The sequence below is a fragment of the Phaethon aethereus genome, assembly GCF_964289735.1.
Source record: "Phaethon aethereus genome assembly, chromosome: 25".
In the NCBI taxonomy this organism is placed as follows: Eukaryota; Metazoa; Chordata; class Aves; order Phaethontiformes; family Phaethontidae; genus Phaethon; species Phaethon aethereus.
The window spans coordinates 6,814,346-6,831,522 of NC_138601.1; the positions used below are offsets into that span (position 1 = coordinate 6,814,346).

At 66.3% G+C, this 17,177-nt stretch overlaps 4 protein-coding genes across 4 annotated transcripts; 1 reads left to right on the forward strand and 3 right to left on the reverse strand.

Annotated features, from left to right (window-relative positions):
• Positions 1-2,205: 2,205 nt before the first annotated feature.
• DHX58 (DExH-box helicase 58) lies at positions 2,206-6,609 on the reverse strand. The gene is made up of 12 exons (XM_082010437.1): positions 6,282-6,609; positions 5,997-6,198; positions 5,715-5,905; positions 5,359-5,475; positions 4,948-5,074; positions 4,677-4,859; positions 4,340-4,596; positions 4,067-4,216; positions 3,625-3,786; positions 3,119-3,309; positions 2,789-2,885; positions 2,206-2,494 (listed from the first exon to the last, which is right to left on the reverse strand). Exons 1-12 carry the CDS (start codon positions 6,447-6,449, stop codon positions 2,315-2,317), a joined length of 2,025 nt encoding a protein of 674 aa, XP_081866563.1. The 5' UTR covers positions 6,450-6,609; the 3' UTR covers positions 2,206-2,314.
• A 1,362-nt stretch (positions 6,610-7,971) lies between these two features.
• KAT2A (lysine acetyltransferase 2A) lies at positions 7,972-13,672 on the reverse strand (the record flags this gene model as incomplete). The annotated part of the gene is made up of 17 exons (XM_082010727.1): positions 7,972-8,165; positions 8,382-8,466; positions 8,676-8,739; positions 8,878-8,914; positions 9,024-9,138; positions 9,458-9,601; positions 9,680-9,790; positions 10,044-10,448; positions 10,562-10,698; positions 10,789-10,896; positions 11,044-11,150; positions 11,315-11,506; positions 11,790-11,971; positions 12,119-12,208; positions 12,603-12,748; positions 12,838-12,961; positions 13,445-13,672. 17 exons carry the CDS (start codon positions 13,670-13,672, stop codon positions 7,972-7,974), a joined length of 2,469 nt encoding a protein of 822 aa, XP_081866853.1.
• Positions 13,673-14,782: 1,110 nt separating this feature from the next.
• On the reverse strand, positions 14,783-15,554 carry LOC309413546 (heat shock protein beta-11-like; the record flags this gene model as incomplete). Its single annotated transcript, XM_082010718.1, is given in 2 exon segments — positions 14,783-15,533; positions 15,535-15,554. Coding segments are annotated over 2 exon segments (771 nt in total).
• A 984-nt stretch (positions 15,555-16,538) lies between these two features.
• Positions 16,539-17,123, forward strand: LOC309413548 (heat shock protein beta-11-like; the record flags this gene model as incomplete). The annotated part of the gene is made up of 1 exon (XM_082010720.1): positions 16,539-17,123. One exon carries the CDS (start codon positions 16,539-16,541, stop codon positions 17,121-17,123), a length of 585 nt encoding a protein of 194 aa, XP_081866846.1.
• Positions 17,124-17,177: the final 54 nt, after the last annotated feature.

Sequence of the window (17,177 nt, forward strand, 5' to 3'; positions counted from 1 at the left end):
GTCGCAGGGATGCACATACCCGCACCCTACACGGGCTGGCCTGGCCACAGGCAGCCTGGGGACTCAGCCACGCGAGGCTGGCTCTGAAGGATGCCGGCTCTGAAGGACGCTGGCCAAGGTCGCAGCACCGATCGCTGCAGCTCAGCTGCTCCCTGCCACCAGGCCCAAGGTGACCGAGACCCCGGGGAGGAGAAGCAGATAGGGCTGGCATTAAAGCAGAGATGCATAGGGAGGAACAAGCAGAGGTTGGGTGCAGACCCACTTGCAAAACCTACAGAGTCCCACAGAGCGATGCTGTCCTGCCCCTGTATCCCATGTGGTCAGGGGTACCCCCTCAAAAATGGGCAAGCTCGGATCAATGTTGCAGAAATTCTGGGTTTGTGCACCAAAAAGGACAACCAGATCCATCCAGGCTGGTGAGAGGTCGTACCACCCGCTGCTGCAGGCACCCATCAGGTTAATTCACAGCCTGGATTCTCCAAGCGCAAATCAGGGCAATTTGAGCTTAGCAAGATGATCTGGGGTCCCTGCAGGAGGGATTCTGCCTGGGGAGAGGTAGGAGAGGCCAACTCATCCCACAGAGAGCTGCAAATAACTCAAACGGCCTCATTACCCAGTTTCTGATGAGCAGGGGTTTGGTTTCCTGTTTCCCCCGGGGCTAACTCCACCTGAAACGGGGCTTTGCCTCGGTACGGCTGAAGCCTCCGAAGTCGGGCGGGAGCTGTTCGCGTCCGTGCCGGAGGCTGCCGCCGGCAGCGGCCCGGGGTGGCCGCGGCACCGCGCTCCCGGGGGTGGCCGCCCCGAGAGGGGGCGAGTTGTGGGTCGAGGTCACGCCCAGGCAGGCAGGTCCCGTTCCCCCCCCGGGCTGCAGCCACCGGCGCCCCGCGGAGCCGCCGCCCCTCGCGGGAGCTCCGTGTGCGCCGCGGGACGGGCCGGGGCACGGACAGACCGCGGCCCCCGCAGCGCTCCCGCCGCCGCCCCCGCATCCCCGGAGCGACCCGTGACCCGCCGCACAACCGCGCCGCTTACCGGAGCGGGAGGTCCCCCGGCGGGCACCGACACGCGTGGCCGGATCCCGCGGGGAAGGGGCACGCACGGAGCGGCGGGTGCGAGCGCCGCAGCCCCCCCGCCACCCACCGGGTACCGGCTGAGCATCCTCTGACCGGCGGGCGGCACCCCCGGGCCGGGCCGGGCCCGCCGCCCCGGCCGTCCCCCGGCTCCCCGGGCACCGCACTCACACCCGGCCGGGCCGGGGCTTCCCTCTAGCGCCCGGCGGCGGGAGAACACTCCGGCCCGGCCGCGGCGCCCCCGAGCCCCCGGCACCGACAGCCTCCCGGGGCCGGCCCGGGGTCCTGCCGCAAGCCCTTCGGCTCCCTCAGCCTCCCCGCTGGGAAGCAAGGGGCCCGGCGAGCCCCGCTGCCCCGGGGCGGCGGCACACAGCCCCTTCCCCGGGGCCGGGCGACTCCGGCCGCGGCGGCCCCCCCGGTTCTGCCAGAAGGTCAAACCCACCCCCAGCTCTGGCTGTGCTCCGGCAAGGCTGAGCTGCCCCGGAGGGGCTGAGGCTCGTTCTGGGCCACGAGAAGGTTTGGTCTCGGGTGGGTGGGTGAAGTGGGTCACTCAGCCCACTGACTGCGTGAAGGGATAGGACTGGGGCAGCCCCACACATGCAACTCGCTCCAGGCACTCGCAGGTGCCTCCCTGGGGACCCCTGCGCAGCCAGCGTGGGATCTGGCTCTCCAGCGGGCGATGAGGTGGTCTGGCTCCAGTGCGAGGGCTGTCGCCCATCGCACCTGCCTGCACACAGAAAGCTCTCACAATGAACGAAACTGCCAGCACTTGCCTCATTCCCAGTGCATGCACATTTTTAATGGAGGACAATTGACCTCACAAAGCAGACAGGAAGCTGCCAGAGAAACTCTGGGCCATGTCCTGGGCCCATGTGAAATGGCTGGTTTGCCTGGCAGGGTGGCATACTGGCCATGGGGATAGCCCCCTGGGCCTGGCAGTGCTGGGGGACAGGAGGGGAAGGCAGCAGCACAGGGAGCAGCTGCCAGTGGGCAGGGAAGGGTCTGGATGCTTTCCCATCCCAGTGTCTCATCCTCTCTGCACGGGCGCAGCAAAGCTTCCTCCTGCAGTCGCAGGCTGTAGCAAGGGATGTGCTCCGGCAGCTCGGTCCAGCGAGGAAAAGAGGAGTGAGCCATGGCGCTCTGGCTGCACGGGCCTGGAGGGATGGTCCCATGCCCAGGGCAACGGGAAGGGTCCCACTGCCCCAGGAGGTGGCCTGGGAATAGTCCTCTTCTGAGCAGAGCCCATGCTAGAAGAGCTGGCCATGGGTGCTGCAGCAGTACTCCACGTAGTCAAACTCCTTGATGGGGAATGTCACAGCACTCCATTTCTTGTACCTCCTCTTCTCAGCCGGCGTCTCCACCACGAAGTTTTTGATGCAGAGGATGGGCAACTTCACCTGCCGGTAGATCATCTCCATTCCCCAGTCCTGTGTGGGCAGGGAGGGGACAGTCATGCAGCCGCGGCGCAGCATCCCCAGGCTGCAGGGCCACGGACACCTGGGAGGGAGGCAGCTCCTTGCTCCCGGGGTACGTCCCCTTTGGAGACAGTTACCCGTGTCCACGTCCCGCATGTGTGTCACACACATTACGTGGGCATGTGCTGAAGGGACATGCAGCTCCATCTCTCAGCCAGGAGCTGGGGCACAAGGCATGGCCTCTCCTGCCCCTCCGACTCCGACTGGGATGCAGCCACGGGGGGCATTGCCATGTGCCGCGCTCACCTGGCTGCACCCGCTGCATGCGATGCGGCAGCCGGGCTCCCAGTCCTTGAAAGTCCGCTGGAACTGTATTTTCCCAGAGGAAATTCTGTAATACAACCTGCAAGGAAGGGGCCAAAAGACACTCTGAGGGGTCTGTCCACGGGACAGAAAGAGAGCAGCACAGTCCCACAAAGCCCTTGTGACCTCCCTGGACCAGTGTCCCCACGAAAGAGCCAGCAGCAGGCTGCTGCCACCCCCTGCCCCTCCCGGGTGGAGAGTGCGGCAGCCGGTGCAAGTAAGGCCTGACAGCGGGGCTCTGCCCGCTCGCCCCTGCCAGCGCCCAGCTCCTACCCGAAGTTGGGGTTGATGTTAACATGGTGCATGCCCTCCACAGTGCGGATGTCACTGCCGTGGCACACCGCCGTACTGCAGTTGACGCAGTAGAGGCAAACAGCGTCCGGGTCGTGCAGCTGCCGCCTCTCGCTGATCCTGGCCTCCTTCGTTAGCCAGCTGGTAACGGCAACTCGCTGCAGCTCCGTGATCTGCAGAGGGCAGGGGGAGGCAGGACGGCGGGGAGGACGGTGGTCAGCGCAGGGCAACAGGCACGGGCAGATGGCAGACATGGCAAGACACACAGCCACAGAGAGATGGACCGCACCGGGCAGCATGAGCCACACAGCAGGATGGGCAGGACGGGGTGGGCAGGACGGGGTGGGCACGCACTGCCCCGTGCACCTGATGCTACCCCCTCCCAGGAGCTGGCGCCGCCCCAGGGCGCAGGGGGCTGTGCCCAAGCAGCAGACGTGGGCAGGAGCTGCCCGGCCCTCCTGGTGCTCAGGGCAGCGCCCAGCGCTCACCTTGAGGCGGTACTCCTGCTCGGGCATGGCCTGCACTGCTCTGATCGCCCTCTCCATGAGCTCCACGAGGTCCTCGTTGAGCAACTCGCGGGAGACCTCTCTGCTGTTGGCTTTGGCGAGGACGGAGTAGACGCTGTTCTTGGCACGGGCACGGCCCCGGGCCTGCAGCGGAAGGGCCAAACGCTGTGTTCAGCAGAGGAGGGACATGGCCAACCCCCTCTGCCTCCCCATGCCACCCCATGAGGATGGATCCACCCTCCGCACCCTGCTGCGCTTCACCAAGGAGATGCTCTGCCAGGGGCTGGGCTCATCTCCAGGGAGCTGCCAGCAGGCATGGGATGTGAGTGCCCCCATGTCCCACCCCCTTGGCTTTGGGGTGTCCTGGCAGGCTGTCCCCAAGATGGGGCTGGGCAGAGCAGCTGGAGGGAGCCCGGGCAGCTACCTGCATCATGGCGATCTCGTTGGTCATCAGCCCATAGCGGACCACGATGTTGCACTCGGGGATATCCAGGCCCTCCTCGGCCACGCTGGTGGAGAAGAGCAGGTTGAGGGCTCCCTCGCGGAACCGCTTGATCACGTCCTGCTGCTCATTCTGGGGGTAGAGGCGGCTGATGCTTCAGCAGCTGCGTAGGGCTCCGAGCCCCAGGCAGCACCCGCAGCACCTGCAATGTGTGCAGAGAGGGGTAGGTCCAGCTCCTTCCCATCCTCCGCTCACCTGCGTCATGTGCCTGGTTTGGTTGCTGTAGCCGGCGCCAGTGAGGACGGCAGCCCTGATGTGCTGCCGGCAGAGCGCGGCCGTGTCCTGCAGCCAGCTGAGCAGGCTGTGGGCGCTCTGCCGCGTCTTGGTGAAGATGATGCCACGAGAAGTGCCCAGGGGCTGGAAGTGTTCCCGCAGGATCTCCTCCAGCTTGACTAGCCTGGGGTTCTCGTAGCGCTGGTCCCTGGCAAGCACCTGCAGGCTTGTCCTGTTCTCTGTGCAGGCAAGAGGGGCGTCAGGGCCCCCCCCTGCCAAATGCAGCCAGCACCAACCCCCCTCCAGGCCCCTCCATTACCCTCAAACATGGTGGTGAGGAACTGTTCGGTGGGGTCCTTCACGTCCCTCTCGGTGGTGTAGAACTGCTGGAGGCACTGGAAGGCGTCGATCATCCGCACCGTGTCGTTGATCAGCAAAGCATCATTGTACTTGCGTAGGTGCAGCGCGCACACCCGCGTCGTGCGACAAAATGTCTCTGCCGCTGGTGAGGGACAGGGCATGCCGTGGTCACAGCCTGGCCCCGCGCCTGTCGGCTCTGCCCCGCCGCACACACACTGCCACCTCCTCACCTCTGTTCTCCAGCTCCACGATGCGCTGTTCGTAGAACTGCGTGCCGAAGTCCTGCGGCAGGCCAGGCATCTCCATGTACTGCTGGATCTGCTCCATCACCTTCTTCAGCTGCTCGCCAAAGGGGTCCTGGAGCAGAGAGGGGCTCAGGACCCGAGGAATAGGGGACATTGCTCCGGACAGCCTTGGAGGTGCAGCCTGGAACGCCTGGCCCAGGGTTAGGGGTTGTTTGCACAGCAGGACCCCGATGGTTGTGGGATCTCCCTGCTCCAATGCTCTGGGTCAAGTGATTGCTCACACTGGCCTGAGCTCAGCAGATGGAGGGTCACAGCCCCCAGCTCAGCAGGGCTTGGGGGGGGGTCTCGTCTTTCACCCAGCGAGCAGCCCTGTGGCTCCGACCGGCCTCCCCTCACCTGCGCTCTCTCCTGGCACAGGTCGTACTGCTTCCTGGGCTGGGGGACGTGGCTCTGCAGGTGCTGCAGCTCCTCCTGCACCGATGTGACTTCCTCGGTGTCCAGGTTGGCACAGATCTGAAAGGGCGAGACCCCGCTTCCAGCCCTGAGCCTGGCAGCCCAGGGCGATGCGGCACGTGATGCTCGCTGGCACCCTGGCATGTTTGGGGATGTCTCTCCCGGGCTGCCCCGCTGCCCAGCACCTGCCCAGCAGGTTACCAACGCCCACCCCAAGGGACACCCCACTACACCCCAGGGGAAGCTGTACTGGGGCCCTGCAACCTGTCTTAGTGCAGGATGGGGGGTGCAGGACCCACCTGCAGGATGTGTTCCACGGCCCCCTCGAAGGAGGTCGCTCCACCAGTGCCGGGGGACGCCGTCAGGCCCAGGACCTGCGGCAGGTCCTGCTGCCCGCTGAGCTTGCGCCGGAGGTAGTTCAGCATGATTTTGTTGTAGACGGCTTCCTTGTGGGTGTGGTGGCACTCGTCTATCACCAGCAGCGAGAAATCTGTACCCGGCAAGGGAGGGGAGCGGAGTGAGCCGCACCGCCGGTGGAGGCCCGGCCGTGGGGTGAGCAGCGCTGGGAGTCCCGCGCTCACCCGTCAGCTCCACGTGCGCATCCTCCTCCTCGCTGACCAGCGCGTTCTGCAGGATCTGGGCCGTGCAGATGACGACGTCGCTCTGCTTTGCCACGCGGGCAAAGAAGGACTTTTGGCTGCTGTCCCCACTGATGGCCGTCACCCTGAAGTCCCCCTGCAGCGCACGGAACTCCTTCTCGGCGTGCTGGTCCACCAGGTGTACCTGCGTCCACCAGACCCCGCTCAGCCCCCACCAGCCCCCGCTCAGCCCCCGCCAGCCCCTGCCCCGCTGCCCCCGGGGGGCACCTTGTTGACCAGCACGGCCACCCTGCCGCTGCGCCGGCTCGCCAGGTGCTGCCGGCAGACGTGGACGGCGGCGCGGGTCTTGCCGGCGCCCGTGGGCAGCCAGATGATGCTGTTGCGGCCACGCAGGGCCGGGGCCACGGCCTCCCGCTGGTACCCCTGCAGCTCCATCCCGCTCCGCCGCTCCCGGGGCCGGGGCCGCTCCCAGCCGGGAAACGAAACTCGGGGCGGCGCGTCCTGCCGGAGCCCCGGCGAGGGGGGGCCCCGCCGGCCGCGCTGCAGGGACCGGGAGGGCGGCGGGGGCGCGCCGGGCCGAACCGAGCGGGGCTAAGCCGGGTGCGATGTCCCCCCGCCGGCCCGGGACCACCCCCGAGAGCCCCGGCCACGGACAGAAACCGAAAGCGGGCGGAGCTCCCGCAGCCGCCCCGGTACGGCCTCCCCGCAGCCGCCCCGGTACGGCCTCCCCGCAGCCAAGCGGCCCCGGCCTCCCCAGCCCGGCCCAGGGGGTCTCTGCACCACCCCGCCCGAGCAGCTCCGTCGCTGCCGCCCCCCCAGCAGCCCCGGCCGGCCGTGCTTCACGGCCAGACTGCAGGATGCAGCGGGGGCTGCACAAGGACATTTATTAAAAAAAACAACAAACACAAACAAAACACCAGTGAAGTGGAATGGGTGGCGAGGAAGGGCTGGACGGGGCTGGGCCCACCCCGGCAAGGGCCAGCAAGCCCCAGAGTGGCACCGGCACCCACAGAGTGATGACAGCACGGGGGCAAGGCAGCAGGCGACCAAGCGAGGGTGGGGGGCAAGCCAACGCCGGGGTCAGGCAGGTCCCAGGCCAGCGCCTGAGGAGGCGCGGGGGGAACAGGGCCTGCGAGGCACAAGGAGGGAGCAGCAAGGGGGGGACGCAAGCAGGAGCCAACCCCAGACCCAGGGGCAGGGGCTGGCTCCTCGCTGGGGCAGCACCGGGCATGGCCCTGCCCCGGGAGCCGGAGGAGCAGCGGGGCAGCCCAGCCCTCACCGCTCCCGGCCAGGCAAGGGGCAGCCCTGGGCTGGCAGCGGGAGCAGGCAGGGAGCACTGTACAGACCGGAGCTGGGCCCCTGCCCCAGGCAGGGGCAGGGCTGGGGGCAGACCTGCCCCCACGAGGAGGGAAGAGCTGGTAGAGGCAGCAGAAGTGGGGGGGCAGGGGCTCACAGCCAGACCCTGGACCACGAGCAGCATCTCTGCCCCCAGCCCGGGGCAGGCAGGGCTGAGCCCTGCCGTACATTCAAGAAGAGGGGCAGGGGCTGCCCGTGTGCGGACGGAAGCAGAAAACCAAAGCACTTGTGTGCCCCTGCCCTGTCGCGGAGAGCCGGGGCAGAAGGCACGACCCTGGGGAGGAGGGAAGTGCTGGTGCCGGGGGGCTCCCGGGGACAGGCAGGAACTCAGCGCTGCCCCTGCCCCGGGCAGAGCCCGAGGAGGCGGCTCGAGCCCCGCTGCGCACACGCGCCCAGGAGAGGCAGCCGGCAACTCAGGGATAGAAGCACCAGGCAGCCCCTGCTTCCCTCACCCCCCGGAGGGAAGGCCCAGCTCCCCCAGGCTGCTCAGCAGCCACAAACCCTCCAGCAGCCCCTGCCCAGGGCACAGGGCCAAGGCCCACGGGCAGCCCTGACCCTCTGGGTGGGGGCCGGTGGCCAAGACAGGTCCAGGCCAGCTCCCCTACTTGTCGATGAGCCCCCCCTCCTTGAGCTTGAAGTAGAAGAACTTCTCCAAGGTGTTGGCACACTTGCAGTAGTCGCTGTCAGGCGGGTTGTACTCGCGGCAGTTGGTGATGATGCGCTGCAGGTCAGCGATAAACAGCTTCTTGGTGACGTAGTAGCGGTTCTTCAGGCGCTCAGTCATGGTCTTCAGATCTGTGGGTGGGGAAGGGTCAGGTCCCCCCAGGCCTCTGCACCGCCCAGCCATGGAGCTGGACACTGACCGACAGTCCCAACTCGTCCCTCTCTTCTGGGCTGTCCAGGGGCTCCCAGCACCCCATCACCCCCTCCCATGACACCCCCTCATGGGGTCATGACACATCCCTCCCACAGCCCTCCCTCCGCCGTCCTGCCCTGGGCACAACCACCTACCGATGGGGAAGCGTATGATTTCGTAGTAGTCCGGCGCCTCCGACTTCTTCACCGGCTCCATGAAGGGCCAGGCGCTGGGGTGGGTCTGGGGAGAGGGTGAGGGGCAGGTTACAGCAGCGAGCGCAGGCAGCCCCTGACTGCCCCAGCACACAGGGGTCCTGCTCCCCACGCGCCTGCGTCACCCCACCTGCCCCCCGAGGGCACAGCCCAGGACAGCCTGTCCCAAGGGAGGCAACTCCGAGGGCCGTGGGAGGGACGGGCGCCCTGGAGAGAAGGGTTCCCTCCTGCCCACACCTTGATCTGGGCCAGGAGGTTCTTCAGGGTGTTGTAGAGCTGGTCCGGATCCTTCAGCTCTTTTCTGCAGGACAAAGCCAGTGCCCATCAGCCCGGGGTGGGCAGCCTCTCCCCAGCCCAGCACCGGGGGTGAGGGGCAGCCTGAGCCGAGCCCCCGCAGCCCAGCTGCTGTGGGACACGCGTCCCCCCACGCAGCACTCACCCCTTCTCCTTCCCCAGCGGTTTCCACCCTGTTTCTCCTGGAAATGAAGGGTCAACGTCACCATGTCTGCCCCCCACCCGCAGGCGCGGGAGGACGGAGCCCTCCTGCCAGACAGCCTTTCCCTGCCAGAAGCTGGCAGGACTCACGGATGCCGGGGACGCTCTCGATGGGGATCTGCCGCACGCCCTCCTTGAAGCAGGTCAGGCCGGGGTAGACCTTGCGGATCTGCGCCTGCTTCCTCTCAATCAGCTTCTTGATGATCTGCGGCGGGAAGGGGAGGTTGGAAGCGGGTAGGCAAGCAGGGACTGCAGGATGCTCCAGGGAGCCAAACTATGACAGGGGACCCCACGGGCCAGAGCACCGGCTGCACCCACTGCCCAGGGCTGGAGCCAATGCCAGCCACCATAAACCCTACCACAGTGTCCCCTCTCTGCCCCGCGAGCCTGCTCCCCGGGGAGATTCAAGGGACAGTTCCCAAGGGTCGACATATCCTCAACACCTCTCCCCTGCCTTCAAGAGGCAGCTGGCAGGGGCCAGAGCAGGCAGAGCCTGGCAGCACCTGCCTGCCCGTGGGACGTACCTCCTTCTGCTTCTTGATGATGTGGGAGAGCTCGGTGTAGGGGATGCGGGGGTTCAGCTCACACTCCATCAGGGTTGCCCCCTCGTAGTCCTTGATGTAGCCCAGGTAGCGGCTCTTGGGGACCTTGATGTCCTTGGAAAAGCCCTAAGAGGGAAAGGGTGGGTGGGAGGGGGCTGGCGGGCAGGACGGCCGAGGGGAGTCGCCCCAGGGGAAGGAACCCACCTGCTTCTTGAAGTAGCCGATGGCGTACTCATCTGCGTAGGTGAGGAAGTAGAGGATGTTGTGCTTGATGTGGTACTCCTTCAAGTGGTTCATCAGGTGCGTCCCGTAGCCCTGGGGGAGCCGTGAGCCACCGTGAGACAGGGGTCCCTCCCTGAGACCCCCCCAGCAGCCCAACTCAGGACGCACGGTCCCCTCCCACCCACAGGCAGCTGGAAGATGTCCCCAGAGCAATCGCTGCTGCTCCGGGCGAGCTAGTGCTAAGTGGGGCTGGGACACCCCCAGGGCTCTACCAGCTATAGCGGGACCATCCTGCGCCCCACTGCTCCGCTCCGCTCCTCCCCACCACCCACCTCCCCGCTCTCACCTTCACTTGCTCGTTGGACGTGACGGCGCAGAAGACGATCTCTGTGAAGCCCTGGGTGGGGAACATGCGGAAGCAGATCCCCCCGATCACTCGGCCATCCTTTATCAGTGCCAGGGTCTTGTGCTTCCTGTGGGCAGCACAGGCGAGGGTGAGAGGGGAGCCCCCCGTGCCGCCCCCCCCCCCCCCAGCCACGCACGGGTCGAAGACGAGGCGAGTGATGTACTCCTTGGGCATGCGGGGCAGCTGGTGCGAGAAGACGTTCTGCAAGCCCACCAGCCACATCAGGATCTTCTTGTTAGACTTCTGCGAGAGCGAGTTGCCAATGACGTGGAACTCGATGATGCCACGGCGCTCCTCCAGCCGGGCTGTCTCATCCCGCGCCGCGTTTGCCGACAGCAGGCTGGTCTGGGGGGTGCAGGGGGTTTCACTGACCCCAGCCAGGCCCTGGCACATCAGGAAAGCAGCTCTGCGGGCCCGGGAGAGCACCGCTGGCTGCCTCAGTGTCCCCCACGCTGTACCTCGGGGCCCAGCATGGCAGCGGGGTCCGTGATGGTCAGCATGACCTCATTCACCAGCTCCATGGGGATGTCTCCCATGACACGGATCCGTTTGGCATCTTCCAGCGTCAGGCTCTCAGGCAGCTTCCGCTTCTCCCCTGGGGAGCGGAGCAGAGCGACACATCCAGCACCGGGAGGGACCAAGGAAGGTCCCAGCAACTCTGGCACCAGGCTGACGCCGGTACTACCTGGCAGGGGCTCCGGGGTGCTGGCATCCATGCTCGTGGCAGAGCTGCTGTTGCTGAGCTTCTTGCTGAAGAGTGGAGTGGTGGGCACAGCAACAGTGCTGACTGCGGCTGGGAGAGACCAGTGATGCCCGTGACTGGCAGAAAGCAGCTCATCGCACCGCAGCAGCCCAGCCACCACCACGGGCCAAGGCTCACCCACACCTCAGTCCTTTATCTTACAGCCCCTGCGCTGGGGGGTGCTGCTCCCCAAGATACCTGGGCGAGACACCAGCTGTGCGCCCTCCGCGGCCGGCACGGTGAAATCGGCTTCCCAGATCGGGGAGTTCTCGCCGTAGATCTCCTCCTCCAGCATGGACAGGAACCTGGCACGGAGCAGCTCGTTGGCTGGCGAGTAGGCGCCAGGCACACACAGCCCCACGGCGCCGCACGCGGTGGGGAGCGCAGGCGGTCACGCTCAGTGTGCGATGCCCCAAGGAAGGAGAGCCTCCCCAGCGGCGCAGCAGCGATCCCTGCATCGGGCACCTACTTGGGGAAGTGGGTGAGGATCAGCGTCCGCTTCTCTGGCACCAGCTTGTCCTTCTCCACCCGGAACTTCTCCAGCAGCTGCCGGCGGGTGACCGTGAAGATGGACTTGAGGAGGCTGCGCCCGAAGACATGGGTGGTCTCATAGCGGGGAAGGCTGTCGCAGCTCTGCGGCACGTGGCAGTAGCACAGCCACCTAGGAGACAAGAACACGCTCCAGCGACAGGCCCGGGACCAGCGACCCCAGAGCATCCGCATCCCTCCTGGAACAACCATGCTGGAAGCAGGGACGAGAAGAGCACGCGTCTGGGTGGGTCATGGCTGACATTATTTGGAAGCAATCTCTCCACTGGATGCATGCTCTCCTCGCCCAGGAGAGCTGGGGAGAGGTGAAGACCCTGGGAGACAGGGCTCAGCCCCATGTGGGGGTGGGAGAAGCGGGCAGACCCCCAGGCTGGCTGAGCCCCTCTTGCCCTCACCTCGTGTAGTTGACCTTGTAGGTGGCCACATCGTCATTCTGCGAGCGCTGCCGGAACTGGGACGGCGTCTCCAGCTTCCAGTAGTTGAGGCAGAGCAGGAACATCTTGGAGAGCTCGTACATCGTCTGCCGCTCCTTGGGTGGCAAGTGGCTGAACTTGTACTGGACAAAGTTCAGAACTCCCTGGGGAGAGGAAGGGGCAGTGGAGGGGCACCGGGTGCTGTACCAGACCCTTCAGTACTGCCCCCTGAAGAGGAAGGGGACCGGGCAGGAGCCGCAAAACACAGGACAAGTCATCAGTGCAACACATGAGCCTGACAGCAGCCTCACCTGCTCAATGTTTGGTTTCTCGAAGGGGGGGCTCCCCAGGGACCCCTCGACCACAGGCTGGCTCATTTGCAGGATGCACTTCCGAAGGAGCTGTGGAAATGCCATCAGACACTGTTACTGAAGTCCCAAAAACCAGGCACGCCACGAGCGGGGGAAGTGGCAGAACGCTGCTGCAGGGCTGCACCGATTTACGCAGCCAGGAAGGTGCCAGGGTCCAGCTCGGAGCACGCCCGTTTCTTCCCTGGAAACCTCCCTCCCAAGGGAATTCAAGGCTGGGAGAGCCGTCACTCCCAGGACAGGGTCAGTGTTTCGGGTCTCCGGCTGGGCTGGCGGGACGGCTCACAGTCACAGACCACAGCTCTCCGCTGAGCAGGCAGAGGACAAGCAGCGGGACAGCAGCCCCAGCTCCCCAGCAAAGCTGAGGGACCTCTGCACAAGCCCCGCCATGAGCGGGGCAGTGAGAGGTGCCCAGCCCCAGACGCACCTTGAACAGGTAGAAATACACCTGCTTGGTGTCCGTGTCCTCCTCCTTGTGCACCGACATGAAGAGGTTTTCCACGTCCACCACCATGCCCAGCAGCCGGTTGATCTCCTCCTCCGAGACGTTCTCCAGGTGGGATACGTGGTCCGCTGTGGCGGAGAGAAAGCCACAGTGAGACCCAGCAGGTCGGCACCGCTCCCCCTCCCCGGGGGTCCCGGGCGCCCCGCGGGGGGGTTACCCAGCGCATGGCCACAGCTCCGGCAGGGCTCGCTCAGGTTGGTCACCGGCTGCTGCAGGTCCATGCGGGGGGCGGTGGGAGGGTTGGGGTTCTTCCAGCCGTTGCACTTGCAGGCGTCGTTGGCCTGGGACGAGCGGCAGGAGAGGCCATCACACAGCAGCCCGTGCGCTGCCTTGTGCCAAGGCTGCTGCCTGCTCCAGCCAAACAGCTCCCCCCACCAACAGAGCCTCCTCAACCTGTCCCACCCACCCTGCACCACCCAGCACCCTAAACACTCCCTCGCATTTCTCCTGCATGCAGCCCCAGGATCCTGCACCCCCGCCCATGGATGTCCTTGCATCTCCCTTTCACAGCTCAGCACCCTCCTCCCGCGCTCCCTCCCCACGCACGGCCCAGCACCCACCCCTGCATCCCATGCACGGTCCAGCACCTCCTTCCTGCACCCCAGGCACCGCTCAGCACCCCGCTCCTGCATCCCCTGCCCGTGCACATGCTGATACCCGCCCCTGCACCGCTCTGCCCAGCGCAGCACCCCGCTCCTGCACCCCCCACCCATACACGTCCTTGCACCCCCGCGCCAGTTGCGCCCGGCGCCGGTCTAGCCCACCTTGCAGGCCGAGAAGACCCCCAGCTTCTCCAGCTTCTTGCCGCGGGGGAACCCGCGCACCTGAGCCTTGCGCTGGCTCGCCCGCTGCTGCTGGCTCAGCCCGGGCCGCGCTGGGTCGCTGGACCCGGTTCCTCCCGCCACCGCTCCGCTCCCAGCTCCGCCGCTTCCCGCCATCGTTCCCGGGCCCGGCGGGGGCCGCCCGGGCTGCGCGGCCTCCGGCTCCGCCATGCCGGGCCCGGCGTGCGCTCCGCGCTCACTGCGCCTGCGCGCCAGGCACGCCGGGATCGGTAGTCCGTGGCGGCGGCGGCGGGGGCGTGGCGGTGTGTCCGGTGCTGCCGGGGCGGTGCCGACGGCTCGGGGTCATCGCTGCCCGGAGAAGCTCCTTCTCCACCGCCTCCGGTAACCGGTAGCGTGTCCGGTTCGGCGGTGCTCGGCGCTGCACGGCGCGCTCCGCAGCCTCCTCCAAATTTGGAGTGCGGCCCCGCCTTCTCCGCCACATATGGACTGCGACCGTCTTCTCCACCAAATGTGGTGTGAGTCCCCGCCCCCACCACCCGTGCCCCGCCTCCTAACTGTAAACACGGGGGTGGGACCCAACAGGTCCGCCCCCCTTCTCCGCCCAATATGGAGTGTGGCCCCGCCCCAGCCCCAAGATATGCCCGCCTCCAGAGGTGTATATATATGGAGTGAGCTCGGCCCTCCCTTGTCCATTTATGGGAGGCCCCGCCCATTTCGCCACTGAGGGGCGTGGCCTGGCGGCAGGCTGGGTCGCGAACGCGCTGGCAGCCCCTGGAAGGTGCCAGCAATGCCGGCGGGGGCGGGCACGGTACGGGGCTCGGTACGGCTCGGAACGGCACGGGTGATGCTGGCACGGCACGGCTCGTGTCCGAGCGGGTGCCGCACGGGAGCGTCCCAGCACCATCCCGAAGGTGGGGGCCGGCTGCCCACGGGCTGCCCAGGGGGGATGCTCAGGGCCTCCCGGGGGTGCTCAGCGCTGTGCATGTGCTGGAACCCCTCAGGTGACCTCCTCTGCCAAGACAGGGCTGGAAGAGGTGCCAGGGACGCGCCCTGTGCCAGCACAGCCCGGCTCCACAGGCTGCGGTCCCGCTGCGTGGGCACAGCCAGGAGCGTTGCAAAGCATGGGGCAAGGTGTGACCGGCAAACACGGAAACCACGCAAATAAAAGTCAGCAGTATTTATTACATATCAAAAAAGCTACATGTTTTTGGGCAGAGACCCACCCCCGCCGGGCTGTCGTGCAGTCCCCGGCGCAGTCCCGCTCTGCAGCCAGCAGCTTCCCCAGCAGCCGGGCTCAGCCCGGCCTCGTGTCATTCCCCGTCACGCCTTGGCCCGCTCGGCTCCATCATCGGTGCTGGCTGTCGGCTGCGCCACTGCCGGCCCCATCTGGATGGGCACGTTCCTCTCCGGGGCGGCTGGCAGGGCCAGCCTGGGGGCCTCGATGCGGAGCTGCCCCTCCTTGGACAGGGAGCAGGTCAGCGCCTCGGCATCCACCTCCTCGGGCACGTCCCACTCCCGCTTCAGCACCTCGTACTTGTAGGAGAAGGAGCCCTTCTCATCCGTGCTCTGCGTCTCCTTCTGCCCCACCAGCACCACCTTCCTGCCCACCACCTTCACCGACAGCTGCTCGGGAGCAAAGTCCTTCACGTCCTGGCAGACGGAGAAGCCTTCCCCGGAGCCCTGGGTCAGGGCTGCGCTGGTGCTCGGGGCTCGCTCCGTGGCGATGCCAATTCGGCCGGGGCTGCTCCCGCTGCTCAGGAACTGCTCGAAGCTACTCATGAACTCCCGAGCTCTCTCCATCTCCAGCCGCAGTTCTCGCTCCAGCTCAGCGAAGAGGGTGCCTGGATGCGGCCAGAGGGTGCGGACAGGTCCCAGCCACGGGAACAGCGAGCTGGACACAGGTGGCATGAAGTGCAGGCGGCAAAGCATCTCTGCTCCTGGTGTGCACTCCCGGCGTGTGCTGCGGCTCTGCTCTCTGCAGGGGCTGAAGCGCTGCTGGGCTGGGGCTGGGGAGCCACAGGTTTTATCCTCCCCTGCCCAGGGGTGTGCCCCTTCCAGAACGCTCTCTCCCCACGCACCGTCCTGGAGCCATCGCCTATTTTTGAGAAGCTGATTATCTGCCATCTGAAATAGCAGCGCCTGCTTCTGGGGTCGAGTCACACGCCACAAATAGAGAGCTGCAGTCACGGCTGCAAGCTCGGGTTTCTGCAGAGCCACTGTGATGCAGCAACACCCGCAGGGCTGCCGGCCGGCGGGCAAGCAAAGCCCTTCCCGCAGCCCCCCGCGCTGGGAGGCTCAGCAGAGTGCAGGTCACTGTGCCGCGAGCACGTCACTTCAGCCAGCGCGGGGATGGCCCCACCGTGAAAGCAACGTGTTCCTATGTCACCCGCTGCCGGATGCCTCTCGCACTGGCCCCCCCCCTCCCCAGGGGCTGCCCACCGTCCTGTCCCAGCCCCTCAGCATGGCGGTGGTGCACCCCTCCCGGGGAGGGCACACGGGCTGGTTTCTGGTATCACCAGGGGGTCCCAGGCAGCTGAGGGTCTGCAAACGGGGTAAGGGGCAGAGGGGCTCTCCTGCCTGCAGACGGGGGGGTGGAATGGGCCACAGGCAAGGGCAGGGAAGGTAGGGAGGAGCGGAGCCCAGCCCTGCTCTCTGCCTGGGAAGTAGAAAGGCCACAGATTTTTGGCAGGGGCGGCTCAGGCATCTCGCTCGGAGGCTGAGGTGATGCTGCTAATTATAAGCCAGGAGAGCAGAGCTGCAAGAGTAAGGGCGAAGGTATGCTGCGCACGACGTAAGAGGTGCCTCACCTCATGGATGAGTAACAAGAATAAGCTGGAACAGGCTGGAAAGAGCTGAGCTCTTCTCCCGAGGATGACGTGATGTGCAGGATGAGGCCACGCCTCCCGGGAAGGGGAATAAAAGCCACGGGCAGCAGCACCGGAGCAGAACGCTCACAACCCCTGGAGAGGGCACAGCCAGAGAGCCGCCAGCAGCAGCAGCAGCAGCAGCAGCAGCAGCAGCAGCAGCAGCAGCAGCAGCAGCAGCAGCAGCAGCAGCAGCAGCAGCAGCAGCAGCGATGCTTTGCCGAATGCACCTCGCACCATTCGCCTCCAGCTCCCTGGCCACCCGGCTGGGCACGGTGAGGACCCTCTGGCCGCACGCAGAGACCATCTTCACTGAGCTGCAGCAGGAGATGGAGAAAGCTCGGGAGTTCATGAGCAGCTTTGAGCAACTCCTGAGCAGCCAAGGAGCCACCGCCATGGAGCGAGCCCCGAGCACCAGCGCAGCCCTGACCCAGGGCTCCGGGGAAGGCTTCTCCATCTGCCAGGACGTCAAGAACTTTGCTCCCGAGCAACTGTCGGTGAAGGTGGTGGGCAGGAAGGTGGTGCTGGTAGGGCAGAAGGAGACACAGAACGTCGATGAGAAGGGCTCCTTCTCCTACAAGTACGAGGTGCTGAAGCGGGAGTGGGACGTGCCCGAGGAGGTGGATGCCGAGGCGCTGACCTGCTCCCTGTCCAAGGAGGGGCAGCTCCGCATCGAGGCCCCCAGGCTGGCCCTGCCAGCTGCCCCGGAGAGGAACGTGCCCATCCAGGTCAGCCCTGCAGCCCCACAGCCTGGAACAGCCTCTGAGAACGGAGCCACCGCTAAAGCCCAGGCGTAATGGGAGGGGGACCGATGGCCCGCGGCAGGACCGGAGCAGACAGCAGCAAGTCTT

Coding starts and splice junctions, on each gene's coding strand:
- DHX58 (XM_082010437.1), bottom strand. CDS start 6,449: ATGGAGCTGCAGGGGTACCAGCGGGAGGCCGTGGCCCCGGCCCTGCGT. Junction 6,199..6,281: donor TGGCCGTGCTGGTCAACAAG/GTGCCCCCCGGG, acceptor TGGTGGACGCAG/GTACACCTGGTGGACCAGCA. Junction 3,310..3,624: donor AGCAGGAGTACCGCCTCAAG/GTGAGCGCTGGG, acceptor TGCCCTCTGCAG/ATCACGGAGCTGCAGCGAGT.